This window comes from Myxine glutinosa, chromosome 6 (genome assembly GCF_964187855.1).
Source record: "Myxine glutinosa chromosome 6, kmMyxGlut1.1, whole genome shotgun sequence".
Classification (NCBI taxonomy): Eukaryota; Metazoa; Chordata; class Myxini; order Myxiniformes; family Myxinidae; genus Myxine; species Myxine glutinosa.
The window spans coordinates 109,364,004-109,382,479 of NC_136266.1; the positions used below are offsets into that span (position 1 = coordinate 109,364,004).

Sequence of the window (18,476 nt, forward strand, 5' to 3'; positions counted from 1 at the left end):
ACATTGCTGTCGCCGGTAGGTTGCTGGTTGGCCGACAGAGTTCTCCCCGGCTATGCGCGGGACCAGTAGCTTCGAGCTGTTTCCACAAGTTCGACCAGAACACGTCACCCAGTGTCAAATACAAGAAGCTCGAGCAGAGCTGGAAACAGGCTGGCGCTGTACCAGAAATGCAATCCGGTGAGCAATTTATGAAAAATGGAAATATTGAGCAGGTGTGTGTGTGTGTGTGTGTGTGTGTGTGTGTGTGTGTGTGTGTGTGTGTGTGTGTGTGTGTGTGTGTGTGTGTGTGTGTGTGTGTGTGTGTGTGTGTGTGTTGTGTGTGTGTGTATTTGTGTGCTTGCATGCACACACGTACATGTCATGCTTGCAGACTGTAAGCAAAAGCCCCCACCTCCCCACCTTCCCATGCCTCCTCCCCCCAAGCCCTCTCCCTCCCACAGATCTCCTGATGTCCCTGTTCTCTGCTGTTGTACTTCTTTTTTTTCTTTTTTTGTATACAGGAGTATATTTTTGTATATATACGTGCGTGAAGCTGGAAGGTGTGAAAACATTTTGTTACCTAGGAGACATGCTGAATGGAGAAGGTGGATCAGACTCGGCAACGGTTGCTAGAGTGAGATGTGCATGGAAGACGTTTCGGGAACTGAGTGGCGTGCTGATGAGGAGGGGAGTGTCGTTGAAGCTGAAGGGAAAGGTGTATGCTGCATGTGTGAGAAGTGTTATGATTTATGGGAGCGAGACATGGGTCATGAACGTAGAGCAGCAACGAAGGCTGGAAAGGGTGGAAATGCGAATGGTTCGGTGGATGTGCGGAGTATCATTGAAAGAGAGGAATACAAATGATGAATTGCGAAAGATGATGGGAATAGAGCCTGCGATGGATGCTGTGAAGAGAAACAGTTTGAGATGGGTTGGTCATGTGATGAGGAAGGATGAAAGTGACTGGTTGAGAATAGTGATGGAAATGAATGTAGAAGGAAGTAGAGGATGGGGAAGACCGAGAAAGACTTGGCTAAAGATGGTCGAAGAAGAAATGCAGGCAAGGGGGTTAACAAGGGGAGATGCAGAAAATAGGGCAAAATGGAGAAGATTGTCATGGGGACTGCAAGGCTAACCCCTGCTCTAGTCGGGAAAATGGCCTTTAAAATGCATGTTGTTGTTGTACAGGATCGAGGCTCATGAAAGAGCTAACATTTATCACACAAAAAATCAAACAGACACACAAAACATATAATAAGGGTAGCGGTAGACAAGATGGGGAGAGAAGGGGAAGCACACAAACACAACATTTGAGAGCAGGGACATCGGGAGATCTGTGGGAGGGCTTGGGGGAAGAACGTGGGAAGGGGGGGGGGAGGGGTGGGAGAAGTATAAAACACAAGGACACTGCAAGGACTTCCAGGAAGGAAGTTGGTTAAACAAGGAAGTATGGGCTGAAAAGACTGGAAAATCTGAGAACAAAAGTAAATGGACCACAATCGACCGCGGAGAGAAACAAAGCCTCAAGGTAGGAAATAAAGTACGATGTCGCAAAAAACGCGGCACGAAATAACCGACGATTTTTTATACAGGTATGAAAGATTAACACCGAGAATCTTCCTAGGGACAGTGCGACACACTATAGGTACACACACCGAAAGATAAATACAGTTTCGACAAAAATACAATTGTGAACAATTACTTAACGTCGAAAGTGTGCAGAGCATGTGCAGCTTCGAAAAACCGTGCCCTCGCCGACAAAGATCTCGCGAGATCTCCCCAAACTTGAGAGAACCCCAAACGCCTTCTCAGAGAGCCTCCTCAGCGCCGACAAGTCTGGCATTTCACTCAGGCCAATTGGCACGGTCTGCAAGCAGCCATCAATCAACTGGACTGGTCTCCCTTCTCTAATGCCTCTGACATCAATTCTTCCTGGGAATTCTTCCAAAGCAAACTGCTCTCTCTCATGCACAGATTTATCCCATCTCGTCTTCAGTTGTCTTACCCTTCCTCCCATCCATGGTACACTGAATCTTGTGGTGAGGCAGTTGCCCTGAAACAACTTGCCGTTGCGTCTTGGAAGGCAAATCCAACTGAAGGCAATCTCAGTTCCTTCCACCAAGCTCGAAACAAGTGTGTTTCTACCCTCAGGAGTGCCAGGAAGCACTATCTCTCCACACTCAAGATTGAACTCTCAAACCTGTCTCCTTCCTCCAAATCCTGGAGGCGTCTGGTCAAATCCGTTTCTGGTGTTTGTTCCCCCTCCATCCCCTCCCTTACCTCAAATGGCTACACAGTTGACACCGCACGTGACAAAGCCGAATGCCTCAACTCTGTGTTTGCCTCAAAATCTTGTGTCCCAAACCCATCTCTCTCTGTTCCCACCTTTCCCAGTCGAACCCAGCTGCTCCTGGACTCTGTGTCCTTCTCTCCTGACAAGGTGGAGAAGTTTTTATCAAACCTCGACTCTGATTCTGCAACTGGACCAGATGGCATCAGCCCTCGGGTCCTAAAATCCTGCTCTGCCGCTCTATCTCACCCTCTCTCTGTTCTTTTCACCCTCTCTTTTGCTCAAGGTCATCTGCCAGCATCTTGGAAATCAGCAAACATTACCGCTTTACACAAAAAAGGTGCAAAAACAGATCCTTGCAACTACAGACCAATCAGCCTGCTCCCAATTATCAGCAAAGTCATGGAATCCATCATTGCTTCGGATATCAAATCCTTCCTCTTCTCCAATGGCTTGATCTCTGATCATCAATTTGGATTCAGACCAGGTCATTCTACTCTGGACATGTTGCTTCTGCTGTCTCAACAATGGATGGAGGTCCTCAATGCCAAACAGGAAATCAGAGCTGTCTCACTTGACATATCACGTGCCTTCGATACGGTCTGGCACCCAGCTCTGCCCACCAAACTCACCTCCTATGGTATTCAGGGAAATCTCCACTCGTGGCTTGCGGATTTCCTCTCTGGTCATAGGCAACATGTGGCCCTGAATGGATTTCTCTCATCTTCCCTTCCTGTTCTGGCTGGAGTTCCCCAAGGTAGTGTTCTGGGCCCTGTGCTATTTCTGGTCTTCATCAATGATCTCTCCGACTCTCTGGAAAATCCTCTCTATCTCTTTGCTGATGACTCCACTCTCTGCCGCTCCATACCTCATCCCTCAGATCGGCAGTCTGCAGCCTCCTCACTCTCTGCAGACCTGGACAAAATCACAGACTGGTCAAACAAGTGGAACATGTCTTTCAATCCTGACAAATCTCACACTCTTACAATGTCTCTCCGAAAGGACCGACTGGAAAACCCTCCTATCTACTTTCTCAACAATCCTCTCCAAGAAGTTCTGTCACTCAAGCTTTTGGGTCTCACTATCTGCCATGATCTTTCTTGGGAAAACCACATTTCCAAGCTGGCCTCCAAAGCCAGTCGCCGACTGGGCATCCTCCGTCGTGCGAAGTCCTTCCTTGGCACACCTGAGCTCCTCACCACATACAAGGCTTTCATCCGCAGCTCAATGGAATACTGTTCCCCCTTCTGGGCTGGTGCTCCTGCCTCACACCTTGCTCAGCTTCACGCTGTTGAGGCCAAAGCTTTCAGAATCATTGGAATCTCCTGCGATGTAGTCAACTCCGAGGGCCTTTCACTCACTCACCGCAGGCAGGTTGGTGGTCTTTCTGTCTTCTACCGACTCCTCTCCGGCCTTGCTCCCCCAGCTCTCTCTGTGCTCTGTCCCCCCAATATTCCTTCAGGTCGCACAAGATCTGCCTGCAACCCTCTTATGGTTAAACTGCCAAAGTCTAGGCTCTCTGCTCACCTTCACTCTTTCATTCCCCTTTTCTCCTGCCTCTGGAACACACTCCCCCACTCCCTTCAATCCCACTCCTCCCTCCAGGTCTTTAAAACAGCTGTTCACCACCATCTCTTATCTTCCCCCATCGAAAACCTTGATCTTTTCTACCCCCGGTAATTCACCCCAGAGTCCTTGCAGTGTTCATATGTTTTATTCCTCTCCCACCTCCCCCCAAGTCCTCCCGATGTCCCTGCTCTCAAATGTTGTGTTTGTGTCCTTCCCCCTCTCTCCCCATCTTGTCTCCCGATCCCTTTATTGCATGTTTTGTGTGTCCGTTGTTTTTTTTTGTGATTGATGTTAGCTCTTCCACGAGCCTCGATCTTGTATACAAAAAAAAAAAAAAAAAGAAGCTGGGATGCATCCTTCTGGCAGCCATCGTATATGCATGGATGAAACTCCTGTATATTACGGAAATCCTTTTTATTGTGACGACCCATACCGAGGTTTCAGAATTTTCGTCGTCAGACAAGCATGCCACGATTATGGGGGAATTGAGGTGCTATTCCGATATGCTGATTCGTTCCTGAATGCATTTCATCCGGATTGGGTGCAACGCCAACACATCATTATGTGTGTACGGTTATGTAAATTACTCCCGTGGTAGTTTTTGATGACATTTCTGAAAGAAGTTAATCGGACAGAAAAGCTTGCAAGCACATTACCGTGAGCGGATGCCGCCAGGTAGGAGAACGTCTGTCTGTCGGTAAATACGGAAGCCAAACAGTTCAATCTTGGTTTCATCAGACCACAGAATCTTGTTTCTCACAGTCTGAGAGTCCTTTAGGTGCTTTTTTGCAAACTCCAAGCGGGTTTTCATGTGTCTTTCACTGAGGAGAGGCTTCCGTCTGGCCACTCTGCCATAAAGCCCAGATCGGTGTTGCAGTGATGGTTGTCCTTCTGGAAGTTTCTCCCATCTCCACACAGGATCTCTGGAGCTCAGCCAGAGTGACCATCGGGTTCTTGGTCACCTCTCTTACCAAGGCCCTTCTCCCCCGATTGCTCAGTTTGGCCGGGCGGCCAGCTCTAGGAAGAGTCCTGGTTGTTCCAAACTTCTTTCATTTAAGAATTATGGAGGCCACTGTGCACTTGAGAACCTTCAATGCAGCAGAGATCTTTTTTTTTGTAGGCTTCCCCAGATCTGTGCCTTGACAAAATCCTGTCTCTGAGCTCTGCAGGCAGTTCCTTCGATCTCATGGCTTGGTTTTTGCTCTAATATGCATTGTCAGCTGTGAGACCTTACAGTCACGTGAAAAAGTAAGTACACCCCATGTAAAGTTTTTACTTTTTCAACATATTTCAACATACAGCTATTTGATCTTCATTTCAACAATATTGATAGATAAAGGTGATATAATATAACAAATATCATGAAACATTTACATTTTGTAGTCCATTGTATAATTTAAATAAACATAAATGCAAATTTCACATGTGGAAAAAGTAAGTACACCCCGACATTTATCACGACTTCAAATACCTAAAATTAGAATCAGGTGCACCAGCTCAGGTGCAAATGATTAGAACATCGTTGGAGAGGATCTTGGAGGAACCTGTCTTATTTAAACCTCAGACATTTAGTTTGGTTTGCTCTTTGTTGTTGAAGTGTGCGGTGGTCACCATGCCTAGATTAAAAGAGCTCTCTGAAGCCTTCAGAAAGAAGGTTATAGATGCCTATGAGTCTGGGAAGGGATTTAATAAGATCTCCAAACAATTTGAAATCAATCATTCGACTGTCCGGAAGATCATCTACAAGTGGAGAAGATTCCAAACAACTGCCAACTTGTTCAGGCCAGGCCGCCCCAGCAAGTTCAGCCCGAGAGCAGACCGCAAGATACTGAAAGAAGTCTCTAAGAACCCCAGAATGTCATCACGGGACCTACAGGTAGCTCTTGCCACTGTTGATGTCAAAGTGCACGAGTCTACCATTAGAAAGAGGCTGCACAAATTTGATCTACATGGGAGGTGTGCCAGGAGGAAACGTTTGCTGTCCAGAAAGAACATCAGGGCAAGACTAAAGTTTGCCAATGAACACCGAGGCAAAGACCAGCACTTCTGGAACAATGTGCTCTGGACAGATGAGTCAAAGGTAGAGCTATTTAGCCACAATACCGTTAGACATGTTTGGCAAAAACCAAAGACAGCATTTGACCACGAGAACCTGATACCAACTGTAAAGCATGGTGTTGGAAATATTATGGTTTGGGGCAGCTTTGCTGCATCAGGGCCTGGGCAGCTCACCATCATATAATCCACTATGAATTATTCATTGTCCCAGAGGGTGCTTGAGGATAATGTGAGGGACTCGTGGAAGATGCTTTCAGAAGTGTCATGTGCGCGCTGATGGGAGATGTTTTTTTTTGTTTTTTTTTACTTCGTAGAAGTCATTGCAGCTTCGAGTCTTCTTGTGTATGTCTGTATCAGCTTTGCACATCTGCATTTGGGGAGTTTCTCCCATTCTTCCTTGCAGATTTTCTCAAGCTATGTTATGTTGGATGCGGAGCGTCGGTGAACAGCAATTTTCATGTATTTCCACAGATTCTCAATGGGATTCAAGTCTGGGCTTTGGCTGGGCCACTCAAAGGCTTTCACGTTCTTGTTCTGAAGCATTTCAATATTGCTTTGGCTGTATGCTTGGGGTCATGGTCCTGTTGGTATGTAAATCTTCACCACAGTCTCAAGTCTTTTGCACTCTGAAGTAGGTTCTCTTCAAGGATTTGCCTGTATTTGGCTCCATTCCATTGTTCCTTCTATTCTTGCAAGTCTCCCAGTCCCTGTTGCTGAAAAGCATCTCCGTAACATGACGCTGCCATCACTATGCTTCAAGGTAGGGATGGTGTTAGATTGGTGATGAGCTGTGCTCGGTTTCTGCCAAACGTAGATTTTAGCATTAAAGGCAAAGAGTTCATTTTTCATCTCATCAGACCACAAAATCTTTTTTTCTCATGCTCTCAGTCATTCACTTGCCCTTTTGCAAACTCAAGTTATGCTGTCATGTGCCTTTTTCTTGGGAGTGGCTTCCATCTGACCACTTTCACATAAAGCCTAGATTTGTGAAGTGCTGCAGAGACTGTTGTTCCTTCTAGCAGGTTCTCCCATCTGAACCAAGGAACTCTGTAGTTCTGTCAGAGTGGTCATTGGGTTCTTGGTCACCTCCCTGACCAAGGTTCTTCTTGCCCAGTTGCCCAGTTTGGTCAGATGTCAAGCTCTACGAAGAGTCTGGGTTGTTCCATATTCTTTCCATTTCCTAATGTTGGAGCTCACTGTGCTCTTGGGAACTTTCAACACTCTAGAAATTGTTTTATACCCTTCTCTCCACTTTGCCAGATCTATGCCTCCTCACAATTTAATCTCGGAGTTCTACAGACAGTTCCTTGGACTTCATGGTGGAGTTTCTGCCTTGACATGCACTGTCAACTGTGGGACCTTACATAGAAAGGTGTTTCTTTCTAAATCATGTCCAATCAATTGAAGAGAATTGACCACATGTGGACTCCAATCAAGTTGTAGAGACATCTCAAGGATGATCAAAGGAACAAGTGGACCCAAAGACCAAGTGGATTTATGAAGTGTATTTGAATAACAACATGGGTGGGGATACAGAAGTAGAAGCAATGCAATTATTAAAAAACCCCACCACACAATACGTTCTTCGACTCAACTAACAAACAGTAGTTTATTATTTATCCAAGCACTTTTTGCACCCTCATTCACACCTCAGTAGATAGACAAGAGAAAGATTGGACAAGACTGAAATACTGCAGACTGTGCCTCGACTGATGCAGCTCGGTCCAGGTGGAGACACAGCCAGGCCGAAGCTGTCCATGCTGCGGACACAAACTGGCATGAGGGGAAAGTGGGCGTGGCCTGTAGTGGGGTCATGGCTGGAGGCTGTGGCAGGCAAATGCTCCTTCCGTGGAGAAACCCCCCGCTGTCCACATGCAACTTCTTCCGCGAGGTCTCCAAACTTCTCCACTGCCTGTGGTTCGTACCACCCTTTTTATAGTTTCAGCCCCAACATGCACTCGCACTAGCCCCTTCCCTCTCTGCTGTTATTGGCTCGTGGCTCAGTCCATGGGCAGGGCAACCTCGTCCGGACCTTTCACCTAACCGAATGGCAAGCTTTTCACGTCATGGTAGCACTCCTGCCTCTACTAGTGGCTGATAATCTGTCAGACCCTTTTAAATAACATAAAATAAAGATTACGAAGGAATAAAAAGGGTATGAAGGAATGGTGGTTTTAAACACACACACAAACATGGGGGGAGACGACACCAGCTTTCGTCCTCCCGTGTGTGTGTGTGTGTGTGTGTGTGTGCGTGTGTGCGTGCGTGTGTGTGTGTGTGTGAGAAACCACCAGCTTTCAATACACAAAATGTATATCTTGTATCACAATTACCTCACGCTTATTCTAAACATGCACTATGGGAATTAACTGTCGCTATATTATGCAAATTTACCCCATAGAGGCATGGAAGGTATTCCCAAACCTGTGTTTGTTTGTATGTATGTGTTACATATTTATGTGAATGTATGTGGATTACCATTCAGGTCTTTGCTTATCCGTGTGTAGTATATTAAGGGTTGTTGTGATTGGGGGGTCAGGAGCCCTTCTGAACAAGTGGCCGGAAACGGAAGTGACCGAAAACGGAAGAAAAAAAGACACGAGGAAGAAAAGGGACGAGTAGTATTCTTCCTCGCCCCGCTCCGACCAAAGGTGGGATCGACCGTGCGCTGCGTGGAAAAGCGGCGTTCCGAAGCCTGTCTGGCGAGAGGAATCACCGGGACGTGTACCTGCCCGGTGGAGACGTCACGTTGACGTGGGGCCGTGCATCGACCCCGCGTCTGGCATCGTTCGCGGCACCGTCTAAACAGACGCGTGCGGGTCGCACGTTGGGGCCTAACGCGCCTTGCGAGCGGCGTGGGGTTTGGCTTGCTCTACCGTACTCGCTTCGCGTGGCCACGAGGGGCTGCAGCCACGGTGCCTGGTACGATACCTGCCCGGTGGAGAAACGTCCACCCGGGGTTCGTTAAACCGCTCGAGTGCGGAGACGCCGACCAGTATCTTGGTCAGGAGGGGCCCAGAGACATTGTGAGGAGCAGAGACCGAAAGGGGGTTGTGAGTACTCACCGGGACACACATAGATAAGATGGCCATCTTACTCATAGGGAAGTGTTTGTGAATTGGGAATTGTTGAGGGTTGTGTATTGTTGATTGCTCGGGGAAAATCTCCGTGGTTGTGTCATTGAAATTGTCTGGTATCATTACCATTGGAAATATATCCTTGAACATCAGTTGTCTCCGGGGTGAAATTCATATGGATTGCGTGGCGAAAGCGCATATATAATACAGCTTGCTGGCGGAGTTCCTCTCATGGTCCGGGGGTCACCGAGACCAGGTATTCACCGAGGGGACCACGTAACAGAATTGGGGGCTCGTCCAAATTACGATTTGCGGTTTCGCAATTGGGTCTACGTCCGGGATTTAAAATTGTATAAAATAATAAAATAATATTTTTTTATTAATTAAAATTTATTAATTAATTATTAATTGGTAAAAAAAAATTTGAGAAATTGGGGTAAAGTCTTGGGTGAAGGTTAACAGGTGTTAACGATAGGCACCATGGCGTTTGTGGCACAGAACTTTGGGGTAACCCCGAGTGAGGCACAGTTCCGAGCGTTGCTAAAGTCGGACCTCTTGAAATTGGCCAAACATTTTAACTTGGAGGTCCGAACTAATTTGAGGAAGGCAGAGTTGCAGGCCACGGTGATACAATCTATGGTGGGATTAGGAACATGGGACGAGTTAGCCTGGGAGTGGCTACCCGAAGAACCAGAAGATGTTGAGCTCCGGAAACTGGAGTTGCAATTACGGAGCCAGGAACGGATTAAAGAAGAAGAAAGGAAGGCAGGAAAAGAAAGTACCAAAGTTGTGGGACGCAGCCACCATGGCAGATGATTATGCCTTAACCCACCGAATAGGGGTCCACGAACCTAACTCCTCGCTTAGATCTCCGCAGGGGAGGTGGGGAACAGCAGGTGCGGAGAACGACCATACATGGCGGCGGCCTCGAGATGATTATGGGGACAACTATGATACCCCACCTGTTCGAAATCAGAGGGATGCGGGCCCAAGACAAACTTATAGTTCGGGGGGCCCGAGGCAGACCACGAGTTTTTCCTCCGGGCCTACTTGCGCTTTTTGCAAGAAACCTGGACACTTGATGTCCAGTTGTTACCGCATGAAAAGCGAAGACCCAGAGCGGAGTCCGACTACTACGACTCCAAACGCAATGGCCATTGTGAGAAATCGCCATCAAAAGGGTTACCAACCATTTATTTCAGAGGGGTTTGTGTCACGGGATGGAGCCTCGACTAACCGGAAACCGGTTAGGATATTGAGGGACACAGGGGCACATCAATCTTTAATGCTTGAAGGCATTTTGCCATGGTCCGAGGAGACGGCAACGGGGGATAGTGTTCGTTTACAGGGGATCGGGGGCGGTGTTAGTGCTCCCCTTCATGTCATCCATTTGGAGTCCGATTTGGTGTCAGGACCGGTCACCGTCGGTTTACAAGCCACGCTTCCTGTAGAGGGTGTATCTGTGGTTATCGGGAATGATTTGGCCGGGGGTCACGTTTATGGTAACCTGAGGGTTGGTAAAGAGCCCAGCAGGGAAAATAACGCCACACCAGCTCGGGATGGCGACAAAAGTGCCAAGTTATTTGTAGGGGGACTGAACTTCAAAACAGAGGAAGAAGTTCTGACCTCTGTCTTCAACAGATATGGGCCGCTGGTGGAAGTGCGGTTGGTAAGAGACTGGGAAACGCAACAGTCAAGAGGGTTCGGCTTTGTCACGTTTGCCAGCACAAAAGACGCCAGAGAGGCAGAGAAGAATTGGAATGGCAAGGATTTGGAGGGTCGGACCATAACAGTAGGGAAGGCATTTCGTAGGCGTCGAGAGGTCTACAGGAGAGGACAACTGGGCGGTAGTTTTGGTGGTGGCCGCAATCAATATTATTATGGAGGCTCCCTGAGTTACGGCCGCTCCCGAAGGAAGGATTGGCAAAGTAGTGGCCGAGAAGGAGACCGCTATTCATGGGACTACAGGGACAAGTGGTCCCACCCTAATTATTAGGGAAGTTCTGAGAAGTTGAAGCACTGAATGCGGCGGAGCCGCCGAGCCAAGATTCCTACACGGATTAACCGTGAACGCCGTTCCTAAAGGCGTCCATGTAGTGAACTTTCATGCACGGACTAACCGTGAACTCCACGTTCCTCAAGGCGCCCATGTAGAGAACTTTCCTGCACGGACTAACCGTGAACTCCACGTTCCTAAAGGCATCCATGTAGTGAATACTCGGCTTGGCCTCCCGGAAAAAGTGCTATCGAGTGGCTTAACTTTGGATCTTTGATCAACCCCTTAACCTTCATTCACAAGAAACTGGCGGTCAAAGTCAGAGGGTCATGAGATGGAGTTTGATTTGGCAGGGACAATGTCGTTGCTGGTGCTTAGTCCAGAGTGAGTAATCTGGAGGGGTTGTGGTGAAATTTTGGTTGCTTTATTTTTAAGTGATAACTGTGCCCGGGGGCAACTGATAATGTGGGGGGGTTGAGTTATCTGGTTTGTTTCTCCAAATTGGCCGGCAAAGAAAGTTTTCGCTGGGTTCAAACTTTCTTTCTTGAAGGGGGGGAGTGTTACATATTTATGTGAATGTATGTGGATTACCATTCAGGTCTTTGCTTATCCGTGTGTAGTATATTAAGGGTTGTTGTGATTGGAGGGTCAGGAGCCCTTCTGAACAAGTGGCCGGAAACGGAAGTGACCGAAAACGGAAGAAAAAAAGACACGAGGAAGAAAAGGGACGAGTAGTATTCTTCCTCGCCCCGCTCCGACCAAAGGTGGGATCGACCGTGCGCTGCGTGGAAAAGCGGCGTTCCGAAGCCTGTCTGGCGAGAGGAATCACCGGGACGTGTACCTGCCCGGTGGAGACGTCACGTTGACGTGGGGCCGTGCATCGACCCCGCGTCTGGCATCGTTCGCGGCACCGTCTAAACAGACGCGTGCGGGTCGCACGTTGGGGCCTAACGCGCCTTGCGAGCGGCGTGGGGTTTGGCTTGCTCTACCGTACTCGCTTCGCGTGGCCACGAGGGGCTGCAGCCACGGTGCCTGGTACGATACCTGCCCGGTGGAGAAACGTCCACCCGGGGTTCGTTAAACCGCTCGAGTGCGGAGACGCCGACCAGTATCTTGGTCAGGAGGGGCCCAGAGACATTGTGAGGAGCAGAGACCGAAAGGGGGTTGTGAGTACTCACCGGGACACACATAGATAAGATGGCCATCTTACTCATAGGGAAGTGTTTGTGAATTGGGAATTGTTGAGGGTTGTGTATTGTTGATTGCTCGGGGAAAATCTCCGTGGTTGTGTCATTGAAATTGTCTGGTATCATTACCATTGGAAATATATCCTTGAACATCAGTTGTCTCCGGGGTGAAATTCATATGGATTGCGTGGCGAAAGCGCATATATAATACAGCTTGCTGGCGGAGTTCCTCTCACGGTCCGGGGGTCACCGAGACCAGGTATTCACCGAGGGGACCACGTAACAGAATGTATGTATGTATGTATGTATATTTGTTTGTATGTATGTATGTATGTATGTATGTATTATCACACTGGCCATGTATTTCACAGACGAAGCTGGAAGTTGAATTTTAAGTCCAAATCAGAATTTTTCGTAAAGTTAATTTTTTTCAAATGGAAGAAAAAGATCAATACAGAGAAATATCGGATTTCAAAATTTGACATTCATTCATTTTGTATTTATTTGCTTCATAGAAAACACAAATACATTTGGTCAAAATAAGAACACAGGTTTACAATCAAAATGCACATCCCAAGAAACTCCCCAACTTGCACCGTAATTTTTAATTAAAACACAAAACTATCGACAAACCATATACCAGTCCACCCTACAGGAGCAACCAAAAAAGACCTGAATATGATGAGAATCCTTCAACATATACACAAATAATATGTCAGATCCTTTCAATTTCAAGATTTCCATTGCCAAACCTATGATTATCCCTCATTTCAACGAACTCCCTCCCTAATCTGTTCAACTATCCTTATAACTTCATTCCTCCCACTACATACTGATAACCCCCGCTAACCCCCACTCTAGCGGGGAAAATGGCCTTAAAACGATCATTCATTCATTCATTTTTCACATACTGCATTTAATTTACTTTTAATTTGTTTAAACTCCATCTCATACTTTGCTTGTGTAATTACCGAATATTCCCTCCCATCACAAAATTAGCACCACCTGGCTTATGCCAGAATGGTTTGGAATTGGAAAAGTGTCAGACAGGGGTGCATTCTCTCCCCTTACTTGTTACCTCCACCACCGAAGGTGGATGGATGTTATGTTTCACCCCTGTGTTTGCTACTTGCGAAAATCGAAGATTTTTCAAGTACAGTATATTGGTTGGCTGTGTGCCTTATTCTGTCTGTTTGGCTGTTTGTCTGTATGTCAGTCGCCTACAGGTCACAATTTTAAACCGATCTTCACAAAATGGTGGAGGAGTTCATAAGCAAGAAGAAGCCTATTGATTTTGAGGTCAAAGAGTCAACAAACGCCTAAGGTCAACAAACGCCAAAGGTCAACAACTTTGTCGAACTTCTAAAATCAATTTTCATCCGATCGACTTGAAATATAAAAAGGATTTGCACATCAGGTCTGCAAATTTAACCACTCATTATTTTTTAAGTCAACATGCCAAAAGGTCAACATAGGCCAAAGGTCAACAACTTCGGTGAAATTTCTAGAATCCTCAATTTTCATCTGATTGACTTGTAATTTGAAGAGGATTTGCATATCAGGTCACGGAATTCAACCACCAATGATTTTTGAGGTTCACATAGGCCAAAAGGTCAACATAGGACAAAGGTCAACAACTTATTTTAGGGATTTTGCAAGTATCGTGCTATGCAGCACGACATATTTCTTGTTTGTTTGGCTGTCTGTTTGTGAACAGGATATCTCAAAAAGTTGTGGACAGTTTCGGAGAGGTTGGGTATGTGACACAGACTAAAAGATTAGATTTTGGCAAAGATCCAGAGGGAGCTCAGGTAGTCACCAGGGGACTCAGGTATTCACCACAAGGAAAGATGGACAAGCATTTATTAATTCACCAAGTTCACAGCTGTGGAGCAGAGCCGGCAATATACAGCACGAACGGACGGCGTGCCACGCCAGCCCTCCTGCCGAGTAAGCGGACTCAAGTCCGGTTTATATAGGAATACTTAATCAGAAGATCTCCGCTGAAACTGAGCTCGAACAAAGGAAACTGGGCTAATGGTCTTCCCACCGGCGTCCGTTCCTGTTGCCACTGGGGAATGAAGCAAGAGCTTGTTATCTCGTGGGCCAGATGTCCTTTCAAAACTCCAGGATGACCAAAAGCTGTAATTCACGCGAGGGAGTTTACATTTCGCTTTACAAAGGGACCATAAAGTGTGCATGAGGAGTCCCAGGCCTTTAGATTCACCTTTGGATCCACTTTCAGCGAGCATTCTCAATTTAGACTCAATCCAGAGCAGTAAACTTCAAGCATTCTGCCACACTAAATACAATTAATGATTATAATAGTCTTACCAGGGAAAGGTCTGTGTATACAAAACTCATGAATCCCACGTATAGAGTTTTACAGTTCACACCTTGCCCGCATTCCTGGCCACGGCTCGTAAAACATGTTTCAAAGCGACCGTGAGGTTTTAACAGACTTGCCGCTAGCAAGGAAAGGAAGCGTGCATTCTCATTTGAAGTATAGTGGCGAAGCGAACTTCTCAAATAACTACAAATAACGAGTTATACTTCAGCTTATAACAGAGGTTTGTAAAACAACAAACTTACTGACCGACATTAACCCTCCTCTTGTCTCGTCGAGACAAGGTATCTCAAGAGACAACGTGCCTCATCGGGCTTTATTGAAAGAGGATTGTGTAATGTGGATGTCTCCCAAGGGCATACCACGCGCCCATCGCGCCCCGCCCGTGCACTTGAGGGACGTGTCGTGTTGTGCGTGCTTGGAACCTGAGGGTTCAGAACATGAAGGTCCATTAACGTTTCGGATCCACAACGAAGGCGTCTGGTCCGGATGAGGATGTGCTCCGCCAGAGGGCCAGTCACCTCCCCTGCGGAACTGGCTCCCCCCACCTTCACAGACGCGGTCCTTGCAGATCTTCGAAGTTAATCGACGTTCATGCGCATGAGACCTCGCACGTGCTGCTGTTCTGAGGAATACATAATATTGTCAGTATCTTGTGTCACGTGTTCCTGGTCAGGGTACAGAGCGTTAAAATCCGAAACATTCGAAGTGAAGAGAGAGACTTCCTTTATGTCAAAGTCTTCCATGGACGCATGATCAACTTGTGGATCCAGGATATCCATGTCGGGTCCCTTGACTGCCAGACCCAGCGTCGCAATCAGATCCATAGTTGGATCGGATGGAGGTGTACAGCTGTGAGCTTGTAATACATAAGAGGCATTAGCCAGTTCCCGCAAGGGGTTTACAACAAAATCATCACAATCATCAAACAAATCAGCACAGTCTTCTAAAGCACCAGTCACATCTGCCTCGTCGAAGGGCTCGTTCAGGTCGACGGCCTCTGTGGTCAAGACCATGGTCGTCGTCGGCGGTTTCTTCGTTTTTCCATCCTGTAAAGTACTTTCTCACACAGAGGAGGACTAAAGATTTCATTAGTGCCCCCCAGATTACCACCCCGATTATCACTGCCAATGCGGTCAATAGCCACTTCACTATGGTGCCTGTCCATCCCCGGAACCAGTCAGTGAGCCAGCTAAATTTATAAGAGTTCTCACGCGCAATCCGATCGATCGTTAGAGCGTGGCTAGTTTTCCTTAATCTCACTATTGCGGCTGACACCCCTTCAGATGGATCAGGTATGTATGTGCAACATTTTCCCGCTACTATCCCGCATACCCCTCCTTTCTCTGCCAGGAGCATGTCCAACGCTACCCGATTCTGCATTACCATTGTGCGTATATGAACTACTGTGTCCAATAATACATCATGGGCCGTAGCGGTGTCGTTTGCCACCTTTTCTAGGGCCAAAGCCAATTTATCTATCCGGAAACTATCCATGACTGTGCCCACTCCTGGGAAGAAGAAACCTAACACCTTTTCCCATATGCCTCCGTGTAGTTTAGTGGTTCCATCTTCGTTCCATACTGACCTCCTATGTCGCCTGTCCAGGGACTTTGGATCTAGCTCGTCCAGTATCTCAACGTCAGGAAGGACCGAACCAAGATAACATGTGCCACCCCAATTATTTGGTAAATAGGGGTAAGCCTTGTCGCCGCATATAAACATTGTCCCATGGGGTGGGACTAGGTGGGCGGATAAGCACTGGAGTCCCTTTGTCGCCCCATTAATCCTACTAACCCCCCTAGAAAATGTTATAGCCGTTATGTTGTGGTTGTGTTTATCTTGCAGTACTATTCGTAGTGTAATCCCAGCGCTCCCCTTTTCCAGCTTCCCGGGGAGAGTGTAGGCGCATTCTGATTCCCCCATAAGCAAGTGGCCGGAACCCTGGAGGCAGACCATCCCTTTCTGCGGTTTGACCCAGACGGGGTCAGGCCTCTCGGCCACATGGGCAATCATTGAAGGGCGATAATTAAATTGCCGATTACAACTCTTGTTGTTGCCCACCCCTTCTCTTTCCAGCGTGGTGACTAAACATGGGGAATCGATAGGTTGTGAGCAAAGATCATTAAGGGGCAGAGGTAGCACTATCATGTGTATTCCTGTGGTGCCTGCTTGGGGGAAATGCATGCATGACCAGCAGTGGGTCCTATTCTGAATTGTCGCCACCTCTCTTGCTACCTTCCAATATGTGTTTTCACCCTTCTCTGGGGCCTTGTCCTGGGGGTGCGGCGTGAGTATGTATTCGATGCATGGTGTGTATTTAGTTTCGCCACCAGCCACGCCAGGGGTCCAGACGCTGCACCGGACCTGCATAGTCATGCCTTTTTCTAGGCGTGTGCGTGTTTGTAGCTTAAAATCAGGGGTCCCCCATTTGTATCCTGGTCGGGCCTAGGTCTTGACGATAGCTTGCCCGTCCTCCCGGAACTCTCGTTGTTTTCGTAGTACAACGCCAACACGTCCAGGCCCTGCCGACAGTGCTAGCCATCTTACGCTTACCCAATCTGTGTGTAGGGCTTTCTGCTCGAAACATGGTAATGATACCCTTTGTCCCCATGTTACGGTGAGGTGTCGTGTTTTGTTTTCGCATCTATTGTAATCGGAGCTCCCTCTAGCTGCTGTCGCTATCAATAGCATCATCCCTATGATTAGGCCCATCCTTACTGTGGATGCTGTGGTGTAGTGTCTGGTATGCATGACCCTTAATCGCAATCGTACAGCCAACGTACAGCGTACAGCCAACTTACGGTGCGTGGCGTGGATCCAGGAGGTCTTGCCCTCGCAAAAGACAGCAGTTGGTGTAGTCAGCAACACCTGGACTGGTCCCTTCCACCTTTTCCAGGGCGTTCTTGCGGGTGAAGTGCTCCATGAACACCTGGAACACCTATTCACCAATTTCCTAATCCACTTCTTTCAAGTGGATCCAATTTTATCCAATATCCGAAATTTATATTCGATCCAATTTTCTCTAATCACTCCCCTAGCATCCCATTCACCTGTTTCCTACACCTGTTTCCGTCTCTAGCCCAATAGTTGCCCCATATCCCAATATCCCAATATCCCAATATCTATATTTAAATTATTTCAGCTAGAGTTTCAACTCGAGTTACCATCAACAAGCCACCATTAACCTCCCCCTGTTATTTATTTATTTTCGCAAATAAACAAATAACAAAATAACCTGGTCTATTTATTGAAAATAAAATAATTCTCATATGTCTTACTGTCTGGTCAATTCCAATTCCAATTCTGGTCAATTCTGGTGTCTGGTCACACACCATGTTTTTTCTCACCCACTGTGATTCACTCAAAATAGATTCTCACTGTTGTTATGTCTAAAATTCGTCTCATGAAAACCCATCCAAGAGTCCAGTGTAACAGACAGACAAACACATAGACACACAGAAGACCCCAGGGTCCCATCAAACTAGCTTGTCCCCAGATCCACAAAACAAAACATGTAACTTACTCAATGAATACAATTTGTCATCCCAATTGTCATTCCCTGTGCAGATTAGAGCACTCCGAAACATGTGCAGCCAATGTCAACAACTGAACTCCCAAGACAACAACGATAAAACATCTAATCCACCTCAATGGCTCGCCAAGCAGCTCATTGTGTCCCTGTCTATCTCTTCTTGCATCTACACTGTTCACAATCACAATTACTCACTCATACACTGCTCCATCACCTCCTTCCCCCACACTGCATCATCTAAGCTGACTACTCCCTTCTGAGACTTGCGCTTCCCAGTCGCCCCTTATACTATTGCGCTCCCCCGTCATTATAATCCACTAATCTGCTACGTCCCCTACTACAGGTAACTCTCCCTCGGCGAGCTTACACTGCCATATTTCCATGACCTATAGCTTATGCTATATTTCACACATTACCTCCATGGAACAGCTGGTGGTC

The 18,476-nt window shown here is 47.1% G+C and overlaps 1 protein-coding gene across 10 annotated transcripts in view; it reads left to right on the forward strand.

The window, feature by feature from the left end:
* NCOR1 (nuclear receptor corepressor 1) overlaps nucleotides 1-18,476 on the forward strand; it is a 376,183-nt gene that overhangs the window by 339,677 nt on the left and 18,030 nt on the right. For all 10 annotated transcript variants that reach the window (XM_078780340.1, XM_078780342.1, XM_078780346.1 and 7 more), the window contains one exon: nucleotides 20-177. In XM_078780340.1, the coding sequence (XP_078636466.1) occupies nucleotides 20-177 (158 nt within the window). The remainder of the gene's footprint in view (nucleotides 1-19; nucleotides 178-18,476) is intronic.